Source organism: Cryptomeria japonica, chromosome 9 (assembly GCF_030272615.1).
Source record: "Cryptomeria japonica chromosome 9, Sugi_1.0, whole genome shotgun sequence".
Classification (NCBI taxonomy): domain Eukaryota; kingdom Viridiplantae; phylum Streptophyta; class Pinopsida; order Cupressales; family Cupressaceae; genus Cryptomeria; species Cryptomeria japonica.
Window position 1 is genome coordinate 493,876,273 of NC_081413.1, and position 24,037 is coordinate 493,900,309.

Here is a 24,037-nt window from a genome sequence, read left to right on the forward strand (position 1 = left end):
AATGATCGAGTAGCAAGATTGCAAGTCTTTTTGGTTTCATCTTTTCTACATCATCATCACCCTATCCATGACACTTTTATGGTGCTCCCCTCTTGATAGAGTTTGAGTTCTAAAATCTATGTTGTCTGCCTTTGAATAGTTCCTCATTGAGATCACCACAAATTGTGGTGATTGATTTTTCTGTGGCAGTTGTGCGACCATTGTGAATGTCTTTCTGTAGCAGTTCTATAACTGTTGCAAAAGACTTTCTGCAGCCGCTATATAACTGTTGCAACTGACTTTCTCTAGCAGTTGTGCAACTGTTGCGAATGACTTTCTGTGGTAGTCGTATAACTACTGGAACTGACTTTCTTTAGCAGGTGTGCAATTATGTCTTTCCACAGCAACCATGTAACTTTTGCAACAGTATTTTCATAGCAACCATGTAATTGTGGCAAATGATTATTTATATTAGTTGTAGAATTGTTGCAGGTGATTCCCACGGCAACTGGATAATGGTTGCAGATGACTTAATGCAGCAACTGGAAGGCTGGTACAAAATTTACTTACTACAGCAATAATCACTGCCATGGAACAACTTAGTCATTTCTACAGACTCTGCTAATGCATGTGCATGTGGCTCATCAATTTATTTGGTGATTCAAGATTGTTGTTTTGCCACCAAGGGTGCTCCTGCATCATGGATATTGAATATATAGTTCAAGTTTAACTAAATTTCTTGCTTACTAAGTAAATTGGCACTGATTTCACATAACTGGGTAGGTCGAGTACTGAAAGTATTTTTATTCACTAAATAATATTTATGGTTTTTGTATAAATATATGTATAGAGCAGTCTCAAAATAAGAAAAAAATTTGTATTGGGCAGTGTGTGAATTTAAGTGGTACCTTGCCAAGGTTTATCTTAGTTTTTAAATTTAAAATCCAAAATCATTTATCTTAGATGTTTTATCTACATGATCAGTGTCAAGGATAGTTTTCTGATGAATTTCTGAACTTTGATTTTGCAGGTGATTTCAATTATCTTTCCACTGATTTTTATTATCTCAATATATTTGAAAAAGAAGAACATGCACGATATGCATCATGCAGTTCTTGGTAAAATCATTATTGTCTTCATTACAAACTGTATTCAATTTCCATTACATGATATTTAAGGGAATCAAATTGATGAAGTAGTAGAGTTGTTTTCCTTTAAGATATATATATATGCAACTTTCAGTTACTACAAATTTTTGTGGGAATCGTAAGTACATTTTTTTGGGCGAATCTTTTGACTATATATCAAATGAATTGTTTGCACCCCAAAAAATTGCTTCCAGATGTTTAGAGTGGAACATCTACTCCAGGAAATATAAAGGCAATGAGTAAACTTGCAATGTTAAGAGTGGCCTCCGAAGAAAACAGAGATTTTTTACATTTTTGGGACTACAGTTTGTGGATTGTAAACTGTAAAATGCTTTGCAAATTACTCATTGTAAAGAAATTTAATCACTGTAGTTGAACTTGAATAATTTCATGTCTGCAGGTCTACTTTTTTCTGTGTTACTATCAGCAATAATAACAGATGGTGTAAAAGATGTTGTTGGTCGACCCCGTCCAGATTTTTTTTGGCGTTGTTTTCCAGATGGACATGCGGTGAGCATTGCTAGTTTGATTGATTCTCTTTTGTTTTTAATGATTACTTGTTCATTTTTCAAGAGACAAACAGGGGACATATATTTACCAGGTCCTCACTATGAAAATATATCTGATTTACAATAGAGCTTTAGATTATAGCTTGAAAGATTCAAGATGTCAATACACATAACTTCATAAAATCTGAACCCTCTTCATCCATTTTCTGAAACCATAAATATTGAAGATATAATAATATAAGCCACAAAGAACTGGCAGATATCTTTGTCAGGTTGAACTCTTGGAGACTGAAGATGTAATGTCCACTCTTTGAAATATAATTTAATAAATAATAATAATAGCAAAATTAAAATACAAAAGAATAATAATTAAATTAAATTACAATATGAAAGAATATAATTAATTATAATTAAAATTTGATTAAAGTTAATGAATGGTCAAAGGCATGAAATGATAAGTTGTGACTCCCCCAAATATGAGGTATAAAAGGGAGAAGAGAACTCATTTGAAGGGGGGATAATTTGGGAATCAGAAGTGCAAATCTGATTTAAATAAGAAGTGCAGATCTGATTGTGAAAGGTTGTGTCCCTTTCAAAGGGCAGAAATAATGACGAGTTGTACTTTCTCAAAGGGTGCTAATGGCAAAATGGCGTGTCTCTTGCCAAAGGGCATACATGATGAAGAGGTGAGACCTCTCCCTCACATTGAGGGATATAAAGGAAAGGAATCAAAGCATCCAGTGAATCACCATCAATCAGATCATATCAGAACTGTTATTAAGTTACAGGTAGTGACATCCTTGTTCTTGGTGGTATGCATGGGGATGTGCTTAATATGTGTGCTTAATATATGAAGCTTGGCAATGTTGTTATGCAGAATTTAATAGTAATATTAATATAGACTGCAATATGTATGACAGTCATACTTAATTTCATATATATTCAAAATACACAAGAAGTTAGTATACTCATAGTCTAGCCCTTGATCTTTCACTAATTCCTTCACAAGGATAGGTTGGTTTGCATAGGGAGAGGCGTAGTAATTCTGTCAAAAGATGGATAAGCCCAAGATGGGGTAAGGACATATATTTTTGAAGCCTTGAGGGAGAGTCCAGAGACGGGCATGAACAGGTGTTCCTGAAACCTTGAGGGAGCCTATAGGGAGAGGCGGAGTAATTCTGTCAAAAGATGGATAAGTCCCAAGATGGGGTAAGGACATATATTTTTGAAGCCTTGAGGGAGAGTCCAGAGATGGGCATGAACGGGTGTTCCTGAAACCTTGAGGGAGCCTACTTGTAGACTGTTTCCAAGGGCCCTAGCACAGTAATTCCACCATCTTTCGTCAGGGTTAGGGAAGAATTGAGGGCAAACCCTTAAAATAATTAGTATTAATTGTATTATGAGGAGTTAGATGTTTTCCAATCTCAATAACTCAATTTAAGACATAATAATGTTTAATAATTATTGGGAAACAAGTAGCCTTCCGGTTGGGGACATTACAATTGGTATCAGAGCTTTGATCCTGCCATCTTGCAGGGTAAACATTAATCAATGAATCATTCTAGTCAATAAGAAGGAATCCAACAATACATGTATTTGCTTGTATGCTCCATGTTTCTATATATCTCTGTGTATGCTCTGTGTTTGATTCATGCCTAATATGTTTCCATCATGTTTATTCCATGTGTGTTTCCAAGGCCATTTCATATTGGAAGTCAGTTTGAACACTCCATTATCATTGCTTGAGGACAAGCAATCTTGGGTGGGGCGGACTGTAATGTCCCCACTTTGAAATATAATTTAATAATAAATAGTAATACTAAAATTAAAATACAAAAGAATAATAATTAAATTAAATTACATTATAAAAGAATATAGTTAATTATAATTAAAATTTGATTAAAGTTAATGAATGGTCAAAGGCATGAAATGATAAGTTGGGACTCCCCCAAATATGAGGTATAAAAGGGAGAAGAGAACTCATTTGAAGGGGGGATAATTTGGGAATCAGAAGTGCAAATCTGATTTAAATAATAAGTGCAGATCTCACTGTGAAAGGTTGTGTCCCTTTCAAAGGGCAGAAATAATGAAGAGTTGCACTTTCTCAAAGGGTGCTAATGGTAAAATGGTGTGTCTCTTGCCAAATGGCATACATGATGAAGAGGTGTGACCTCTCCCTCACATTGAGAGATATAAAGGAAAAGAATCAAAGCATCCAATGAATCACCATCAATCAGATCAGATCAGAACTGTTATTAAGTTACAGGCAGTAACATCTTTGTTCTTGGTGGTATGCATGGGGATGTGCTTAATATGTATGCTTAATACATGGAGCTTGACAATGTTCTTATGCAAAATTTAATAGTAATATTAATATAGACTGCAATATGAATGACAGTCGTACTTTATTTCATATATATTCATAATACACAAGAAGTTAGTATACTCATAGTCTAGCCCTTGCTCTTTCGCTAATGCCTTCGTAAGGATAGGTTGGCTTGTGTAGGGAGAAGTGGAGTAATTCTATCACAAGATGGGTAAGTCCCAAGATGGGGTAAGGACATATATTTCTGAAGCCTTGAGGGAGAGTCCTGGGATGGGCATGAATAGGTGTTCCTAAAACCTTGAGGGAGCCTAATTGTAAACTGTTTCCAAGGGCCCTAGCACAGTAATTCCACCATTCTTTGTCACGGTGTTGTGATGTTTTCACACATCGCCCCATTGCAAATGGGGACCCCCACTTTTTTGCTTTCTAGGTTAGTTGTCTTAGCTTAACTTTTGGTAGTGAAAGAGTCTATTGCCATTAGCCTTTGCGTTGAGGAGGTAGTTTCTTTGGTGTCCAGGAGGAAATCAAGTCAGGTTTGTCTCTTTAGGATGAAGTGAAGTCAGTCAGTTATCAAGGCTTTTGTAACGAATGACTCATGTTTTGCTTGCAAGGCTAGGGATGAAATGCTAAATTTGACTAAGTATGTGAAAATTTCCTTTGCTCCCTCAAAGGAGGGATGTGACTTCCTTTGCTCCCTTGGAGGAGTGAACTTCCTTCCCTTGCCACCTCGGGGGTCCAAGATGCCTTGAATTGCAATATGGAGCCTTGGTCAAGCAATGAAATTAATTTTCAACTAGCAACCTGAAAATTTGGCTAAGTATGTGCAAACTTCCATTGCTCCTTCTTGGGAGCGAACTTGCTTCCTTTGCCAATGGAAGGGAGTGAAGTGACTTCCTTTGCCAATGGAAAGGAACAACACAACTTCCATTGCATGCTTGAACGTGATTTGGTGAACTTGAACAAATGAGGGAACAAATTGATGAAGACATGATGGAATGATGCTGGAAAGTTTGAAGTTTAAGTCATTTCCCTTGCTCCCTCATTGCAGAATATTTGCTTCCTTTGCCAATGGAAAGAAGCGAGATGGCTTCCAAGGCGTTCTTTGAAGATAAATTGATGAACTTCGACACATGGAGAGCGAAACCTCAAGACATGAATTGATGAAAAGGGGCAAATTGATGGAATGATGCTGAAAGTTTGAATCTGAATTCACTTCCTTTGCCAATGGAAAGGAGCGAATTCACTTCCTTTGCTAATGGAAAGGAGCAAACCTACTTCTATTGTACATTAAAATGCACGAATAACCATGCCCAACAACAATTGAAGGGAGTATTTTGGCGCCAAAGTTTGAAATTAGAAAGAAAATGTGTTGAATGCCAAACAAGTCGGCCACTTAGGGAAATGATATTAATTTTATTGAAGCCTTTAGAAGTTGGCCTATAACCAAAAGGACACGTCCATTCCTTCGAAAGCCTATAAAGGCCAAGTCAAAATCAGTCATTTAATCACAAATTCAAAGTGAATTATTCTTCTAAATAGCAGAGCAGCAGTGAATTTAATCTAAGAGCAGCAAATTTAATCATAATGGCAGCGAATTCATCTTCAGCATGGCAGCCTGGGCAGAGCTAAGTGAACTTTCCATATGTTATCAGAGCTGTAGCAAACACAAATCAGACAAAATCAGAGCTATAAGGAATAAAAGATGGATGGAATTAAGTATACGTCTTGTGTGTTTGATACCTATTTGTTTGTTTTGCAGGTGGTAAAGGAGGAGATCAAAGGGGCCAGATTGTAGGAAGATCAACACAGTACTCCAAGGAGGAAATTTCTACATCAAGTCAAGGTTGAAGATACAAGGAAGATCAGAATCTTACCACATGAAAGTCTATGCTATAAAGTGTATCAACAACCCTCACAAATTCAAAGTTAAACATGGAAATAGATGTCTTCAAGAGGAAGTATTTCATCGACAAGCACAAGGGTATCAAGGAAGGTGACTTCACAAGAAGGATTTTGAGGTATTCAAGAACTCTCATTGCATCGTGATGACATGAAGAGTTCAAAAACTTGAAGTGTAAAGGAGAGATCATACAACTATCTCAAGGTAAGATAAGCAAGCAAAGATGGAGGATTGACTTAATCATGATGATGCTTCAAGAGATATTGAGCAAGCGAATAATGTTGAGCATCAAGAGATATTGTTCAAACACTTTGTGTTGATCTATCAAGTCTACAAGTGCAAATGGAGGTGTCATCCTAGTCATCATTCCACCAATCGGAGGATTCTACATGTGTCCAAATGTTGTAATTATTTCATTGGCTAAGAAGAGTTTGTTGTAACAACTCCTAATTAGGGTTTTCATCTTGTAATCTCGACCATTGATCTCAAATCGATCTGAGCCTTTGAATTGCAATGAGCTCTTTATATAAGGCTCAGTTTTCTCATTTGTAGATGTTAATAGTGAATAGCGAATAGTTTAGAAATAGTTAATAGCGAATAGTAGATAGCAACTAGAGTAGGAGAAGGCAGGAATTGTTGTCAAAGTTGTAAATAAACTTCCTTTTCATTGTAGTTATGGTGGAATGTGTTGTTTCTTTACAAGCGCATGGTTTCTTGTTGGATCTTCATGTTAGAAAATGAATAACTAGATGAATGAAAGGAATTGTGCATGATTCATGGTGAAACTATTAATCCATACCACTAGCAGTTTGTTGATTGCGAATTCGCCTTGTGTGGTCAATTGGAATACTTGAATGAGCTCAAGTTCAATTGTTATTGAATCATTGATATGCATTCAATTAATGGTGTCTATGATTGATAATGATCTGAAAATCATCTAATTTCCTTAGAAGATTGCACTAAGCTTTGTGGAGTTGTTGCTTTGCATGTCAAAGCAAGGCTTAGTCGAGTTTCACCAAAGATTGTCCATCGTTCCTATGTTCTTAGACTTCTCAAACCCTATGTCTTTTGCTCTTTTTTATTCTCTTAGAAAGTAGTTAGAATCTAAGTTCCAACAATTCAAGCATTCAAAGTTCAACGTAAGTCCCCTTGGAGTAACAACAATCACACCGACCAACTGTGCTTATCCACAAGTCGTGACCCGACATTAGGAACCTTGGAGTCTTCCATTTGATCACATAGTTTAGCATTTGGGAGGACTTTGCTCAAGTGAGGATAAGATACTTTTGGGTATTTTATTCAGTGTTTGATTGTGCCTAAAAACACATCAACACACGGTTAGGGAAGAATTGAGGGCAAACCGTTAAAATAATTAGTATTAATTGTATTATGAGGAATTAGATGTTTTCCAATCTCAACAACCTAATTTAAGACATAATAATGTTTAATAATTATTGGGAAAAAGTAGCCTTCCGGTAGGGGACATTACAGAAGACAATGCAATGGCTGCTAAAATCTAGTATTGTAGCCTCAATTAACCCATACAAAGCAGGAATCAGACTATATTTCTCTAAACTCTAACTGAAGAAAATGAGAAGAATTTGGTGGAAAGAAATCACAAAGAGAAAATTTCCCATTGTTATTCCTCTTGTTGGCCTTGACCCTCATAGAAGACATTAACATAGGAATCTAATCTTTAGTGTAGGGAGGTTGAGGTATTAAGGTCCACACTCAAATGACTGTTTGGCATTCTTCATCTTGTTGGCTTTGATCCTCACAAAAGACAACAACATAGGAATCTGATCTTTGGTGGTAGAGGAATTAGGGGATTAAATACCATGCTCAAATGGCCATCTGATGCATTATCTTAGACTGTGCATGGATGAGAACATACAGATGCAACATAACTGTTTCAAATTGGGATCAAACCTTGCTGTGAAAATCATTAGAAACTTATCTTATATATATGATTTTACCCTTTGCGTTTGTCTGGATGTGGCCAAGTTGTACTAGGATCAGGTATGGCCTTGTTAGCTTTACCTTCAAGGGATTCATATCTTCTTTAAGATTCGGCCTTTAGTTTTAATTCCAAAAAATTTGCTTCCTTGATATAGGAAAGGATACTAGGACCATAGTTGAACTACTCGCCAAAACCAAAAACCTACCAAGGCCCCAAAAAAACTTGGCCAATACTCGGAAAAAAACTCGGGAACTTAAAAAATTCCTTAAATTTAATTAGAAATAGCAAAATTCAATGAGAAGATGCACCTAATGAGTCAATAAATGAGAACACACAAGAAACAAGCTAAGTCTAGATATATTTAAATGCAAAGTGGGTACAAAATCGCATCCTAATGAGAAATGTTGATGGCTAGAAGCAAAATAGTAAATAGTTTTTGTAGAACTAAAAGTAAATACATCAATACAATTACATCTTTCTCTTCCCAGCTCTAGTAAAAACTAGGGGAGAGGTAGAACTAGAGGGTCTAGTCCTAGAAGTTTGTTGTGGGCGTGCCGCATGACTGTGCCTCCTCGCTCGATATGGCTGGCTCAAACTGTGGCTTGTCCTCCATCCTGGATGTAGCTTTGCCTCTAGCTGCATCTGGCACTGGCAATGACTCATCCTCCTCATCCTCAATGTCATCTAGTGTGAAACCAAATCCACCCCCTTCCTCCTCCGTAGCTTGCCTCTCCAAATCATTGATGTCATCCTCTGTAAACAATGAGGTTGCTCCTATGCTGTCCAATCACTATAAGGATCTATATCATCCAAATCAATTAGACCAGTTGGTGCTTCCTCTACCTTATGCACAACCGAAGATTATATTGCACAAAGACAAGGTCATTGAGGCGTTTTTGGGCTAACTTGTTCCTCTTCTTCGTGTGGATGGTCTTAAACAAGATCCAATTGCACTCACAACTGGATGAACTACAAGGCTGACATAAGATTCTAAGGGCAAAATCTTTGAGATTTGGGATATTTCCACCCCAACTTTGCCTCCAAGCATCTGCAAAATAAAATTAGGTTGAGGGTAGCACCCCTCGCGGGGGTCTGAGGGTGAGAAAGACAAGGGTAGAGAGATAGGTCTAGATCTTGGGGGAGAGGGGAGAGAGTAGAGAGTGGGATGGAGAGTGGGATGGAGAGGGGGATAGAGGAAGAGTGATAGGGAGATAGATAGGTCTAAAATTTGGGACAGATAAAGTGAGGGAGATAGAGAGAGCGAGAAAATGCTAATAGGAGTGTCCTAATTACTGAAATTTGATTGTCTGAAAATTTGAAAGATCTTCTAAAATCTAGAATTTGCATTATAACTCCTAGAGATCTGAAACCACTCTCAAACATCCTGTCAATATATACATGAAATATAACTTAGAGTATAAATGTTATATTTCATTTATATATTCTGATGAAGAGAATGAGTTGGGCCTTTTTTTTTAATGCAGCCGAGTTTTTGTGAAAAACTCGCCAAGAACTCAGCGAGTTTCTCATGCGAGTTAAAGTCGTAAATACTCGCCAAGCAAAAAAACTCACGAGTTTTTGAAGTAGTCCATCTATGACTAGGACTATTAATATCATGCAAATTGTGCAAGAGGATTTCCTTCCTCACTATTAGAATCCTCCTTACTGCTGACTACAATGGTCTTTTTAGCAGCATCCAGATTCTTCTTTTTATTTCAAATGTGTGAGGGTCCTGTAATTAGAAGAAAGAGATAAATTTTCAACCTAGCTATCCTGGAAGTTCCCTTTTCTCCTGAAGCAGAGGTTTTGAGATTCAAAATTTCCTTTGCAGCACTGGCCAGATTCCAGCCTCTGCTGCTTTTTCTTTGACTATTCCAAGGTTTCTTCATAAAATCCTATAAAATCTGAGTCTTATATGTCCCTTAAACAGAATAAGGGGGCCTTGTTGATCATCAGTTTCAAAACCTTACATGGAGGAAGGGTGATTTGACACTCAAAATTGGAGAATACTAAACTGGGAAAGATAGCCAAATCTCAAACTGACCTTAGACAATTTGCCAAGAGGACAAACTAGCAGTGTCTTTCTAAGTTTCCAATACAGGAGGATGGGGTTTCAGGGTTCACAGAAAAATTCCTAAATCTTGGGGAGGGCACAGGGACAGCTATATATGATATATATAATGGCCATAATCTACATAATTGAAAATATACAAATTAAATAATAAGTACAGAATTCAGAACACACTACACAATTGATAATTGATAAGTGATAACAATTAAACAATGTCAATTGTCAAATCATAAATGTTATCATTTGAATATCATTATTGTGGAAAATCCATTTTGAAATTTCAGTGTACAAATGAGCTGCAAATCCCAATTAGAGTCTAGAAATAACAAAATGGGAATGCCAAAGAAAGAAATCCATAGCTGGTTTTTGTTGAGAAACAAGCTCAAAAGTCAAAATCATCATCAATTTTGATGCAGTCACGGATGAAGGGTCTAATGTAAGACTATCCAACCATGCAGCCTAATGTAAAACACACCTTAAACATGCATAACAAAATCAAATATCATAACCACAATATGACATTGAATTGAAATCAATATATTTATATTCCACAATCTGAATCACATCAATAGTTTCTGCCTCTAGGGCAGATATAGGCTTCAACCTTAGATAACAGTACAAGACATGCACTAAAGAAGAATGCAACCTCTCAAAACACTACACAATGAGCTGGTCTGCTATTTGATATCTTCTATGATGTTTTGAACCTTCGGTCCTACCAAACTCAACTGCCTTTCTCTATGACTCTGCTACCTTTTTATAGTGAAGGTTGAGGTAGTAAGTCTGTGCCGATCAAAAACATAGTACAATCCTCCATGCACTGAGGATAAAGATCATGGGAGCAATGATTTCTTTGATAAGTTCACCTTGGAGTTGGACTCACATCTTTGAAATGTGTAAATTGTCTTCTTCTCTTACGTGGTAAGTTATATCACTCTAAACTCAATGCGGCTCTAAACATGAACCACCCTAGGACCAATGATGCCTCAAACAACACTATCTCTTGGCACGAAGCTTGATATCACGGCGCACAATTCATAAACCTCTTTAAGCTGATTTGCAAGCCACCTCATACCATATAAAGTCTTGAAATACAAACAAGACGCTTGGACATGCTCTATATGGTTTGCTTATGCTTTCGGTAAAATCTCATGATAACTTGATACATAAGTGTTACTGCACAGCTCATTCTATCTCACTGGTCTAAGTTAACAATAAAACCACAATAAAATCGAGACATAAACCTTGGCAAGTACATTGTGAAACCGCACCTAGTAAAAAATAGTTTAAAACATGAAGTGAAGTTGCATTTCAATTAACTCCTAGGCCTTTCACATCATCAAATCGTGTTTCTGTGATGGCACAGCCAAAGGAAATCGGTGTCTAAGTTGAAATGGAAGCCTTGTCATTCTTTTGGGGTGGCCTAGCCACTAGTATATTTTCCCTGTCATGCTCTAGTCAGCAACTTTACTTGGAGGTTTTAGAGCAAAAAGTAGTGAATCATAGCCATTCCTTGACACATGAAGCCTATATTAAGGAGAAAGCAAGTTTAAAGCATGGATAAGCTTGTTTTAGGCTATTTGACTGTTTTGTTTCCTCTTTGTAATAGATAGAGATAGGGTTGCTTTAAAGTGGGAGTTTTATTGAGACTTTTATTATTATTTTCTCTTTAATGTTGGCTCGAATGAAATCATAAACAACTTCCTAGAGCACACGATTGGTAATAAGAGTTGACGCTAGACTAATGTTTCAGAAGCTATTGTTTTCCTGTATTTTGTGCTTTCACAAAGTAAATTGAATTAACTTTGTCAAACTTTGAATTGATCTTTGTAATTCATTAAGTAGTGGCTTGATATGTTACTTAACAATTTATTTTCAGTAATCATGTGATGTTCATTTGTTTAATTATTGCCTATTGATGTAAATATGTTAGCTTTTGTTTTAGCAAGTAGTAAGCTTCCATCTATGTTTTTCCATAAGCATTCGCTTGTGTTTTCTTTCAAATCTGTGTTGCAATCAAACACAAGTCTTGGTTTTAAGTTTTAACCAATAGGAAGTTGTCTCTGTTTGTGCTTGAATTAGTTTATCATCCTTATAATTGAAAATCTGACTGCAAGTCTTGGCTTGTGATAGTCCACCACTTGCATCCGGGGCAAAACCATAAAAAATATGTATTTACATTTCATGCAAAACCCCCCATGAAAACTTGTAAAATGTGCATACTTGTAATTTTTCCAGTTTTAGGTTTAGTTAGATCTTAGGGAGCTTGCCCTTATAATTTGAAGAATGGTTCCACTGTATGTGTTTGGCACAAACAATTTAAAATACCAACACAATGAAAACATGGGATACGAAAGATGTGATGTATCTGACATTCAACCAAAAGTAACATTAACCATAGTCTCTTTCACCCTCTTTCCTTGCTCTGTTTTTGACTCCTCCCACCTATTCCATTCCTATGTCATAATCATAAGTTGCGAGGGCATGTGGAACTCAAACATCCTCTATACTTATAGTAAAACAAATTAGGAAGCAAATCAGGTCTCAATTTGTCTGAGGAAATCCTTCCTCACAAATTTTTAAAACAAATCCAATGAGGTGTGGTGGCTGTAAAGGAACATCTGCCCCTCCCTTGCATCCAATACCACTTGTTTGACCACTCTATATTTCTAATGTCTTTGTGTGCATTGTTCATAATATGCACACAGGGGTCCAATAGGTGTGTATATATGTATATTGAATTATTTCTATTGCACATTTTGAGGATCGACCTCCTTGATGGCTTATGTGTTTTCCCAAGCAATCAATTACCCTCAAGAAGTAAAATCCATTAGTACATGAATCTAAACTATTAATGAGTGGGTGATGTCCAAAGTCCATCTATCCATTCATGATTATGCTAAAACCATGTATTGTCCATTTGGCTTTCTTCTTCTCCACCAATGCCTGTTAACCTTGGAATAACTTTTTTCTAGGAGTCCTGTCCTTGATTTAGTCTCGCGAGGGCCCACATAACCACTACTAGCTTTGTATATCTTGGCCATATCCTCCTTGTAATAAAAAGATCAAGCAAAATGGAAAGGAATGCCATTACCAAAAAAGAATTTGACAATGACCTCATTTGCATCATCCTTAGCCTGCACATTGAACATATTTGTAAGTGGGTTCATTGATGATGAAACTATGGCACTCCTTTCTCTCCTTGATTCCACCCCACACCTCAAGTTCTAAAATAGTAGGTGGTCTCCCTCCCCATGTACAAGAAAGTAGAAACTATTGGTGCAGCAATGTCTCCTTGAAATAATTTGATAATCTCAAACCTCATGTCAAATGTGAATTTGGCACAAGGGCCAACCCTTTACAAGAGATATATCAAAAGTGTGCCAACCCTTTTGTAATGTTGCCCTTCCAATCCTCTAGTCAAACATTGTGTTTCCAATGTTGACTCCCAGTTGAATTAACTAACTGCCTTGTTAGTGTTAAGCAACATTGCAAACTAGTGCAAAGGGGTTTTCTTAATAAATGAGCCTTCAGCAGATGGCGTCAACAACTTTGAAGGACAGCTTGTTTGCAATGCACTTCCAACTAAATTGCTTGTGGTTGGGGTTTTGCTGGCCTCAACTGAAACCTCCATAGTTTTTGCAAATTCATCATCCCAATCAAGATTGTCATTACCACTGAATGAACTCATCTTGACCCTATAAAGAGATGCAACAAAAGAATAAATTGAAAATCAACTTTATCTTTGCATCTTAACTAAAAAGAACAGTAGATTTTGAACACCAAATTAAATAAGGTAAAAAACAGCTTTGAAGGTTTGAACAAATTTTTAAAAATGAAGTTCAAGTTTGAACAAGTTAAAATTTGCAAGTTTGTAATGTTTGAAGGTTTGTTTGTAATAACAACTTTGAAGGTTTGAAAACAAAACATGACAAATGAGCAGCCGTGGCCAAGTATTTGACATTTGAATGATGAAAACAAATAAAAAATGAAGGAAAAACAAAACAAAACGAAGAACATGTTCCATATCTTTTTCCTCTTCCTTTCTTATTCGTTTTCCTTTACCTCTCTTCAATTTTCAGTTTAATGAACTCTCCTCGTGCATGTAAAACTAAAATTCCGAAATGCAAATGAAAACACAAAAGTGGTAATGGGCTAGGACAAAATAATAATAGGATCTAAATTTTGAATAGGCCCCCCACAATGTTTTAGCATAATTTTTTATTTAAAAAAATCATTTTTTAATTTTTTCTGTCATTAAATTGATGCCAGCCTGGATGTCTTGATGTCCCTGTCGGGGTCCCTTTTGTGGGGAATATCTCAAGGGATGTCTCCATATTAAACCCCATTATTTCAAAAAAGCAGGATGAGAACGTTCCCCCCCTGTGCTTAGGACATTTCCTGTCCGTGAAACCTTTTGAAGATCTTTTGGACAGATCCTTGAGGAACATTGCAAACCTGGCATGAAAGTGGAAAGAAGTAGCAAACAACTGGGATTGGGAATTTTTATTTTATTTTTTATAGTAATTATAATTTAAGTACATCATAGAAGGAGGATTACAGTAGCAGATCCGTTAACTGTCCAGACCACAGTTCAGTTTCACATAGTGAATCTCAAATAGTTACAACATCAAAATATGGAGATACATACAACACTTCAGCATCTAACTACCCCTTAACCCCTCATCACCTATCAAAATCTACCCATGCAATCCATCCCAATGGACTGTCAATCCATTTTAGAATCTTTTCTTCAAATTCAAAGCTGGCATCTGGGTCGTGCAATGCATCAGCAGGTGGGATAGGTGGAGGCCAGGGTGCCAGATCCGGATCATCTTCATCATCTTCCACCAGGTCTAAAACAGTGGCTAGTGGGATAACAGCAATAGGAGGTACGTGCTCAGACTGCCTGTTCACTGTCGGTTCTGTCCTTCTGTCTGCAGCTGGTGCGGGTTCTCCCAATTTCTCTTTCCCTTTCCCTTTCATCTTCCGGGTCTGGTCCATTAGCTGTTTCAATGTGATGTTGAAGTCATCTTCCTCCTTCAATGGTCTGTCTGTGAATCCATGGGCAATTTCTTTCCTCAGCATTCTAGCAGGACCTTCAGTGAGGAGTTCCTGGAACTTTTCTTCATCGATCTGAAGGGTAAGGTTGACCTGCATAGAAATGTTATGATAAATGAGTCTCCGAAGAGACTCAGTAAGACTCCTACCTCTACCATCAAAGATATCATTGTTAGGAGCTTTCCAAATGTACCATAACATGTAAGCAGATAAAATAGACCAAAAGAATGAAGAGTACTTACTATGCCCACCACATTTGCCAGTAAGCATATTAACATAATCAGTGTTACAGTTTACTTCCAACCCAAAAATCCTCCAAACTTCCTTGACAAAGAAGCAATCAAAAAGAATATGAGGAATGGTTTCACTACATCTGTGGATCTTACAAAGGTTAAGTTCGCTATTAGGTTTCTTGATGGGCAACCTACATAGAAGGGACCGCCACAGGAAGCAGTTGACCTTGGGCTCAACGGGGATATGCCAGAGGGACTTAAAGAGTGAAGACCAGGTGGAGGGGTCCAAGGCTAGGTTCCAAGAGCGGTTGATGTGCTGAATAATCTCATGATGATAATCTGTAAGCAGCCGATAGATGGCCTTTGATTTAACAGAAGGAAGAGGGGAAGAGTGTGGCCACCTCAAGAGGGAGGTTCTGTTATCAAGCCTGGAGCAGGGTTTGGGGAGATTAAGGAAGGAACAGGTTTCTCTGACTAGGGTGTAGGTCCTCCAATGTGATTGGGGGAGATTATATTTAGATGCCAGGGCATCCCAATTAATGAGACAGTCCTTCACAATGATGTCCTCCAAGGTTCTAATTCCTTTGTTTGCCCACAATTTTGCTGAACATCCCTGTAAGAGAGCTAAAGGCTTCTCCTTATGGTAGAGATTCCACCATATGCTTCTTTCTCCACAAAGTCTATTTTCCTCATCTATAAGACTATCCCCCTCAATAAGATGAGAGACAAAACTCCAAGCTTTCCAAATGGATTTAAAGACATTAGATCTTGTGACTTGCAAGTTCAATCTTCCTATCAAAAGGTCATTAAGATGTAACCCTTTCCAATAGGGAGCTTTCCTGGGAGTAGCCCAGGCAATATTATTCCTAATCAAGATCTTCCATGGTTCATTCCCTTCCATAGCTTTGGCTACCCACTTAACAGCCAGTGAGATACCTTACAGCCTTAGATCTTTCAGCCCAAGCCCACCAAGGTCTCTATTCATACTGCACCACTTCCAGTTCACTCCATGTCTCCTTTTGCCTCCCTTTCCATCAGACCAGAGGAAGTCTCTGATCTGTTTCTGAACCATATTGAATTGAGCCTAAGTGAATAACCATGAAGAAGCATAGTAGATGGCGTAGGAAGATAGAATTTTCTGATGCACCTGGAACCTTCCTGCTAAAGAGAGGTATTGTTTATTCCATTTGCTCAATTTCTTATTGATTTTGCCTTTGATCCATTTCCACATTTCCTTGAGATTAGGATTGACTGAGAAGGGTATACCCAAGTATCTCACAATGTGACTAGGGCCTCCCCATGCCAAACTTAGAGCACCATGGGGGTGGTTCCTCCTTCCAGCCCAGAATAATGGATTTGGGTAATGACACCATACTTTCAAAAGCCAAGCAAAAAAGGTTCATCTTACTCATCAGATTGCTAACATTATTCTCACTCATCTCTATAATGATGGCTGTATCATCCGCAAATTGCACATTAGAGAGTTGCTCCCCATTAGGAAGGGCTACTCCTAAGACATTTGGTGACAAGGAATCATCTCTTTGTAGGTAGAACAGAGCATCAACTGCAATCACAAAGATAGCTGGGGCCAAGGGGCACCCTTGTCTAATAGATCTGGTCAGCTAGAATGGGGCAGATCTAATACCATTAACCTCCACAGCTGCATAGGCTCCATTCATCAATGTAGTAATCATTTGACAGAAGAAGGGTGGGAAGCCCAAGGATTGCAACATCATCAAAATAAATTTCCACTCTACGCTATCATAAGCTTTCTCATAGTCTAGCAAAAGCATACATGTTTGTTGCTTGGATTCTCTTGCCCAGTCCATTGCCTCCGAGCAAGTAATTAGATTCTCCAAAATATATCTCTCTTTCACAAAGCCTGTCTATGTAGAGTTTGACCCTAGGAAGAACATCCGCCACTCTCAATGCTAGAATCTTGGCAAAAATCTTGTATGAAACATTCAACAAGGTGATAGGCCTCTAGTTTTTGGTCTGAGTCCTATCTTCCTCCTTAGGAATAAGTTTGATCAGACCTGAGTTAATTTCCTTGCCCAAGTATTTCCTCTCTATGGCTTCTCCAAAAACTTGCAGCAGGTCTTCACCTATCCAATCTATGTTTTTCTTATAAAATTCAATGGGTAGCCCATCAGGCCTGGGTGCCTTATCTTTACTCGTACTCTGAATAGCCTTCTTGATTTTATCCAATGAAATGGGAGAGTCTAAAAAGGCCCTATCGGTCTCCGAGAGTTTATTGGGGATAATACTACTGATTTTATTTTTGGCAAGCTCCATTCCAGAGTCTTTCTCTTCAGAAGAGAAGAGTTTAGTATAATAAGCTGCAAAGGATTCTAGAATCTCTTCCTGGTTGGTGATAATGTTCCCTTCTTCACATAGGGCTTCAATCCTTTCTTTAGCCTCTTTGTACTTCAGAAACTGAAAAAATTATTTAGAACCTTTATCCCTGTGACAAATCCACTGCACTCTGGCTCTTGTCTTGGCTCCCTGGATTTTAAGATTTTGGACCCTTCTTAATACATTCCTTGCTCGGGCTACAGCTTCAGTTGCTTCTATGTTAGCAGGGTCTCCTTGGAGACTCTTTTCTGCCTCACAGAGTTTATCTTGCATCCCATCCTCAAGTCTTCTCCTATCCTTGGCCCACTTCTTGCCAACTGTTTGGAATAGAGCTTTGCCAACTGTTTGGAACAGAGCTTTCCAGCTGGAGGTACATTGAACCCATCTATCTATAGCACTACAATGAGGGACAATGCCTTTATTATACCATCTAATAATGTCAATAGCTGTCATGATGTCTTCATCTTCTAATAGGTTAATATTCAAGGCAAATCCATCTGTCCTTTTCCTTGCCCCGTCCTTCACTGATATAGGGAAAAAATTGGCAATAATAGGGTAATGATCGGATAGTGTGTAGGGAATAACTTCCACACTTATCCCCTTGGAACTGGGTTTGCATCCAAAGAACTCATTGTTCACATAAAATCGATCAAGTCTACTATAAATTCTCCTTCCCCCTTTCTGATAGTTAGACCAAGTATGCCATATACCATTATGTCCTTCTTTATTATCTTTTAGAGGGTCCATTAGCTTATGCCTGTTGATCATCTTATACCAAAAGAATTTCTCAGTGCCTTTCCACTCAAACTTATTACCACCAGCCTTGTCTTGGGGCCCTTCTATCATGTTGAAATCCCCTCCCATGATCCATGGGATATTTCTAAGTTGAAATAGGCATTTCCACAAATCAGTTCTCTCGGTGATCATTAGATGCATACACAGTGCAAAGCCCAATCTCTTGGTCATTCCACTTAACTGTAACCCATACTGCCCTATTGCATGGAGAGCATCCCCATCCAGTAACAAATTTGTTCCATTTGGGACCAATCAAGATAGCTGCGCCCCCTCTACCTTTCTGATGATTTGTAACAACTGGTGTGGCATCTTTCCAAATGCATTTAAGGTCAATATCAAGTGTGAACCCAACTGCCTTAAATTATTGTAGGAATAAGATATCAATGTCTTTATTCATGAGTATGAATCTCTTGATTATATATTTTATGTCTGGGGTCTCAAGTCCCCTGACATTCCAGCTTGCACACTTTAACTCCATGATCAACTTTGAGAATTGGTTTCCATGAGAGCCTTAAAGCTCTTGAAACACTTGGGGGGTGTGAAGTCTAGGTTTCTTTGCAGGCCTTATAAGGTTGAGAGCATTAGGGGGCCTTCCCCTTCTCCTCTTAAGGGGGGCAGCAACCTTTTGTGCATTAAAGACAAAGCTGGAATTACCATTAGGGGGAGAATCCTTAGAGGTGTCTTCCCCCTCCACCATTTCGCCATCTTCCAGACTAACCTGTGCACTACCATCAACAGCTCCAACTTCTCTTCCTTTCCCATCTGTAGGGAAGACATCATGAGGGATAGAGGACTCCTTGATGTGACTAATAGGATGGACCATTTGGGGGGGGGGGGGGGGGGTGTTAAAGTAGGTGGGGCAGGTATCACAACAAGTGAATAATTGCTAAGCCTGTCCTCATCATAGGCTTTCTTAAGGATATCCAAGCTATCTGACTCCATGTCATTCTCAGTGGTTTCCAAAAAAATCGCAACCCCACCCTCAAGGTTCACCATGGTATTCCCATTAGGCTGGGCACTATCCCTCATGTCATCATCCTTGCCCATGGGAGGGGAAGGGATGATCTTCTCAGTATGGATTTTGTTAACATCCCTCTGTGTCATTCTATCATTACTTTCTGCTTTGGAGCCGAGAGAAGTACTTACTTTCTTTTGTTCAGGGATCTTTTTGATCTTCTCTAATGCCAACTGTTGAGCATTCTTGGTCCTATGCCTAGTCTTGGGGCGAGGAGAATCCAAGCCGAAATCAATGGAGTCGGTTTTGGGAAACCTCATGACCATCGAAATCAAATCTAATCTCATTAGGGACATCTAGACCAGGAGATAATGAAACCAAAACCCTAGCATCAGTGTGTGGTAGCAACGAGTCCATGGAATCCATTCTAATCACGTAACCAATGGGTTCGAGGGCTTGGGGTATCAAATTCCAGAGGTAAGGAGGTACACTACCCACCGTAAGCCATCACGGGGAAGATAAAGCAAGAATTTCATTCTGAATCGCATTAGGAGACCACGACAAAGCCCTAAATTTGCAGGAGCCAATTCTCCAAAATTGTCTACGAATAACTTTTTTTTTGAGAGTTAGGGTTAACAAAGAAAACCAAAAAAAGTCCTTTCTATAACATTCGAAAGTAGGAAAACAAAAACCCTAATATTTTGCCCCAAATATTATTCAACCATTCGTTAAGAAATGCTCTAGACAGAAGTTTGGAGGGGTCTTGGGCAGTAAGAAACACTGCAGACTCTTTCAATCTATTCTTTTCTGCTTCTATAGCAACCGACATTTGGAAATTAGGCTTAACAATGATAGCCTGGTTCAAGGGAGTCTTACCTCCATCCTCCTCCTTTGAGGAGGCCGCTGCTGGTTTTGGGCAAAACCCTGAGAAACTTGGCTCCTTCCGTTGGCTTGAATCCATTTTCAAGAGCTTGCTTGAAAGTTCTACCTGCCTTCTCACTCTCTCCTTCTCGAGCAGTTGCAGGTTGTGCCCTAGCCGAATCTGCATTCCCCTCTTCCGGGCTAGGTGATCCCATAAACACCTCGATGCCACAAAAAAGAAAACTCCGCCAGTGGTAAAAGGAGAGGCAGGCCTCCCAAACCAGGGGTCGGCCTCCTCTCTAATGTCTAGAGAGTTATGAACAACCGTGATTGGGAATTTTTGTCAAGAATTACTGTATACATATTTTATGCAAGAGTTTTTCAAAGTTTTGATGTAAATCTTTCATATTTGTAAATTCAAAATGTCTAATTCGGATTCCTATGTAAAATGGAAGGTCAAATGTATAATTCCTATGTATGTAGAACGAAAAGACAAATGTGCCTTTGCTGCCTGTAATCGAGATGGAGAAGTAAGAAAGAATTGTAGTAGGAATATGAATTGAGGATAGGGAGCATGCACCTGGCGATCCAAAGGCAGGGAGGCTCAAGGGATCACAGATCGCTAGCTAGGAATAGGGGATTTGGTTCCGTACTGGCATTGGGTGCTGGCCTTTCTCAAGATGATTAAATAGTCGACCGATTCGCCCCCTATAAATCTATCTGGCAGGAGAATCATGGAATGGTGGGCCCGTTCAAAGGGTCATAGCTTATCGATAGGGGCTGTCCATACAGAAAAATACCTTATTCTTCTTGCAATCCAGCCTATACTCATAAAGGTTGAAGTCATACTGTTTTGCATAGGAATACGATTAGTTACAAGGGAAGTTGAAGAGTCACAAAATAAATTGAAAGATCACTAAGTATGAAGTAGTTCACAAGCTTCTGTAAGAAATCTTGAACTTTCACTGCCATTGCAATAATGAATAAGCTCAATTATGTTCTCTGATTCCTGTTTATTGAATGGTGATTGTTATTGTGTACACATGCTATTTTTGGTCCATTATATCATGCATTCAAAACTTTATATGAAATATATGAAGTTTGGCTTTGTGTCCATATTTTCTGTGTATTGAAATATATCTTGTGAAACATTGTGTAGCCCTGTTTAAAACTCATTTTTCTTCCTAGAGTACAGCTTTGGTATGTTCTAGATGTTATGCGAAGTAATTAGATGAAAATTCTAAATGCTCACGAAGTAGGTAATCTTGTCTCTTTGTCCCCCTCTTTCCTTTTTAAAAAATTAAAATCTATAATTGCTCATATCCTTAATAATTTGAATGATATAACTAAGAATGAACTTTTATCTAATAAAGCTTTTCACTGGTGACAAGTCCTTGATGTCCTCGTATACTTGGCTTATAACCGCTTTATTCCCCTTATTTTATTTAATCCTATTCCCTTTTTGACAGAGTCAGCAACTGTATTACGATCCCTTATGGTTTGGTAGAACTGAATTCTACTCAATCTTTGAGTAAAGAGAAGTCTCTTCTTCAATGATGGCTCTCAGCCTCCAATTTGAATAGAACCCTATTCATACCATTAATAACCAAACTGAGATTTTCCTCAACTATCAAACTCAGTATGTCAATTTAATGGCTGACTTAAGTCCTTTGTGAAGTTATATTGCTACTGCATTTTCCTTGATTAACTAAATAGATTACACCCAGTTCTTCCCTCTTTTTCTTAATGATTCCTCCCCCTCCTGCAGGCAAAGTGTTGTCCTTAGAGGTACCATCAATATTTAATTTCCAGAATCATTTTGGATGAGAATTCCATTGAGCAAAAAGGTTTTGGTTCCTAATCAGCACTTATTCCCCTTACTGGGTGTATAGTAACTATTTTATTCATTCAAACTAATTTTAAACACTTTTATTTAGATATTCATCCTCTGCATAGTGCTTCAGTTGAGTTTTTTTCGTAGTTTCTTTTCTGTGTAAATTTATTATTGGGTATTTGGCGCTATACAGATCTTTAAAAATGTAACTGGAGAAGTAGCATGTCATGGGGATCGACCAGCAATTAGTGAGGGACATAAAAGTTTCCCAAGCGGTCATACTGCTTGTATGTAATTCTCTACCAGCATGCATATTCATATTATGTGACAGGTCTGCCTCATATGCGGAGGAATATAAGCTTTCTAAGTTTGAGAGTTCATGTAATTTTGTTTATCCATTACTGGTTACAAAATGATAATTGATGATGAAGCATCATAATATTTTCTAGAGCAATCGAGAGGCATGTAAACGTGTACAAAGATCATGGGCTTCCATCTAATTTGAGTGGATTTGTCCATTTCTGTTGATATCCACTTAGTGGCTAGATTTCCTAAGATGCCCTTTTTTGTTTGTTTATGCAGGGTCTTTTTCAGGGTTGGGTTTTTTTGCACTCTATCTAGCTGGAAAGATCAGAATATTTGACCGCAAAGGACATATTGCCAAGATTACAATTGTTTTTGTTCCTCTTGCTGTGGCTACTTATGTTGGTCTTTCACGAGTTAATGACTATAAGCACCACTGGCAGGATGTTTTTGCTGGTGCATTTTTAGGTGAGTTTCAGGTTTCATATACAAAAGGACCAGGCGCAGATTCTTTCATACTAGGTGTAAAATATGTTCCATGTAATTCTAATTCACGATGACAAATAAGTGAATTTTTCTACAGGCTTATCAGTGGCGACATTCTGCTATAGACAGTTTTTCCCTCCACTTTATGATGAAAACTGTGAGATAAATGCCTCACCCTTTTTTCTCACACAAATGTTTATTTTATGTTTTACTGGCAACATTTTATTCACTTACAAATCTCAACTTCTGAGCAAAGTTATTCTGTTCTTTCTGCAGGTATGCACCCTTATACACCTCAGCCTCCATCAGGGGAGATTCAACATGCTCCTCCTCAAAGTTCACTCCCAGTTAATGGAACAGTTACAGATGTGGAACTGGGGAGGATTGAGCATCCATCAAACTAAATCATGAGAGAGAAGGAATATATGAGATACCATGTCTGTCTTCTCTCAACTTATAAGTAGTTTTGTCTGTTTGTTCTACCTTTGAGCAGGCGATATGCAATATGTATGCCTGAAGCCATCTGTAACATTATATTATAACAGATTGAGATAGTGCTCTATTATCATTTTTTATTTGCTTTGGAGGAAAAGACATTGTTACCTCGGGGCTGGATTTTTTGATACCTGCAGTTTTGGCATTCACCCCTTGTATCTTCCTAGTGATACATTTACATTCATCTCATGTAGAAGTTTATAAATTCCTGTGGCGGCAAATGGACGTTCACATGGCTTCACCTCTGCAAACAACAATGTCCTGCAAAGAGCCTGGAAATGTTGGATACAATAATATTCAAGCAATTGATTCCAGAAAACTCTCATGCTGTAGTACACTGCAAATTGTCACTCGAAGATAAAATAGCTTTGTAAATAAAGTTTCTTAGATTTTTGTTGTGTAAACATTTTGATACATCTATATGGAAGCAACTGCGTTAAATCTTTTCTAGTGGTTTCTTTCTGGTTATGTGTATATATTTACCATTTGAATTGTGAAGTTCATCTGTAAGTAGGTATCTTTATTTGGAGATTTTTTCTTGGTTGAATACTTGAAATGTGGGTCCAGTTTGACACAGGAGAGACGATGCATGTGAACAGTCCTTTCTATTGAATACAGAACACTTGAGAAAAATATTTGAGAAAAATATTGATTGCTTGGGAGACTTAATCCAATTTCACCTTTATGTTTAAACAACTGATCAAGCTGTCTATTAGCAACAATGATCAAAGTGCTCGATGTTTGAACAAGTCACCAAGCTCTCAAT

General features: G+C 38.0%; 1 protein-coding gene across 3 annotated transcripts in view; it reads left to right on the plus strand.

Annotated features, from left to right (window-relative positions):
- The window catches only part of LOC131079680 (lipid phosphate phosphatase 2), a 63,177-nt gene extending 39,519 nt beyond the window's left edge, over positions 1 to 23,658 (plus strand). For all 3 annotated transcript variants that reach the window (XM_059211188.1, XM_058017695.2, XM_058017696.2), the window contains 6 exons: positions 1,010 to 1,097; positions 1,528 to 1,637; positions 22,181 to 22,274; positions 22,570 to 22,758; positions 22,874 to 22,933; positions 23,053 to 23,658. In XM_059211188.1, coding sequence (XP_059067171.1) covers positions 1,010 to 1,097; positions 1,528 to 1,637; positions 22,181 to 22,274; positions 22,570 to 22,758; positions 22,874 to 22,933; positions 23,053 to 23,180 — 669 coding nt within the window. In that variant the 3' untranslated portion in view covers positions 23,181 to 23,658. The remainder of the gene's footprint in view (positions 1 to 1,009; positions 1,098 to 1,527; positions 1,638 to 22,180; positions 22,275 to 22,569; positions 22,759 to 22,873; positions 22,934 to 23,052) is intronic.
- The last annotated feature ends 379 nt before the right edge of the window (positions 23,659 to 24,037 follow it).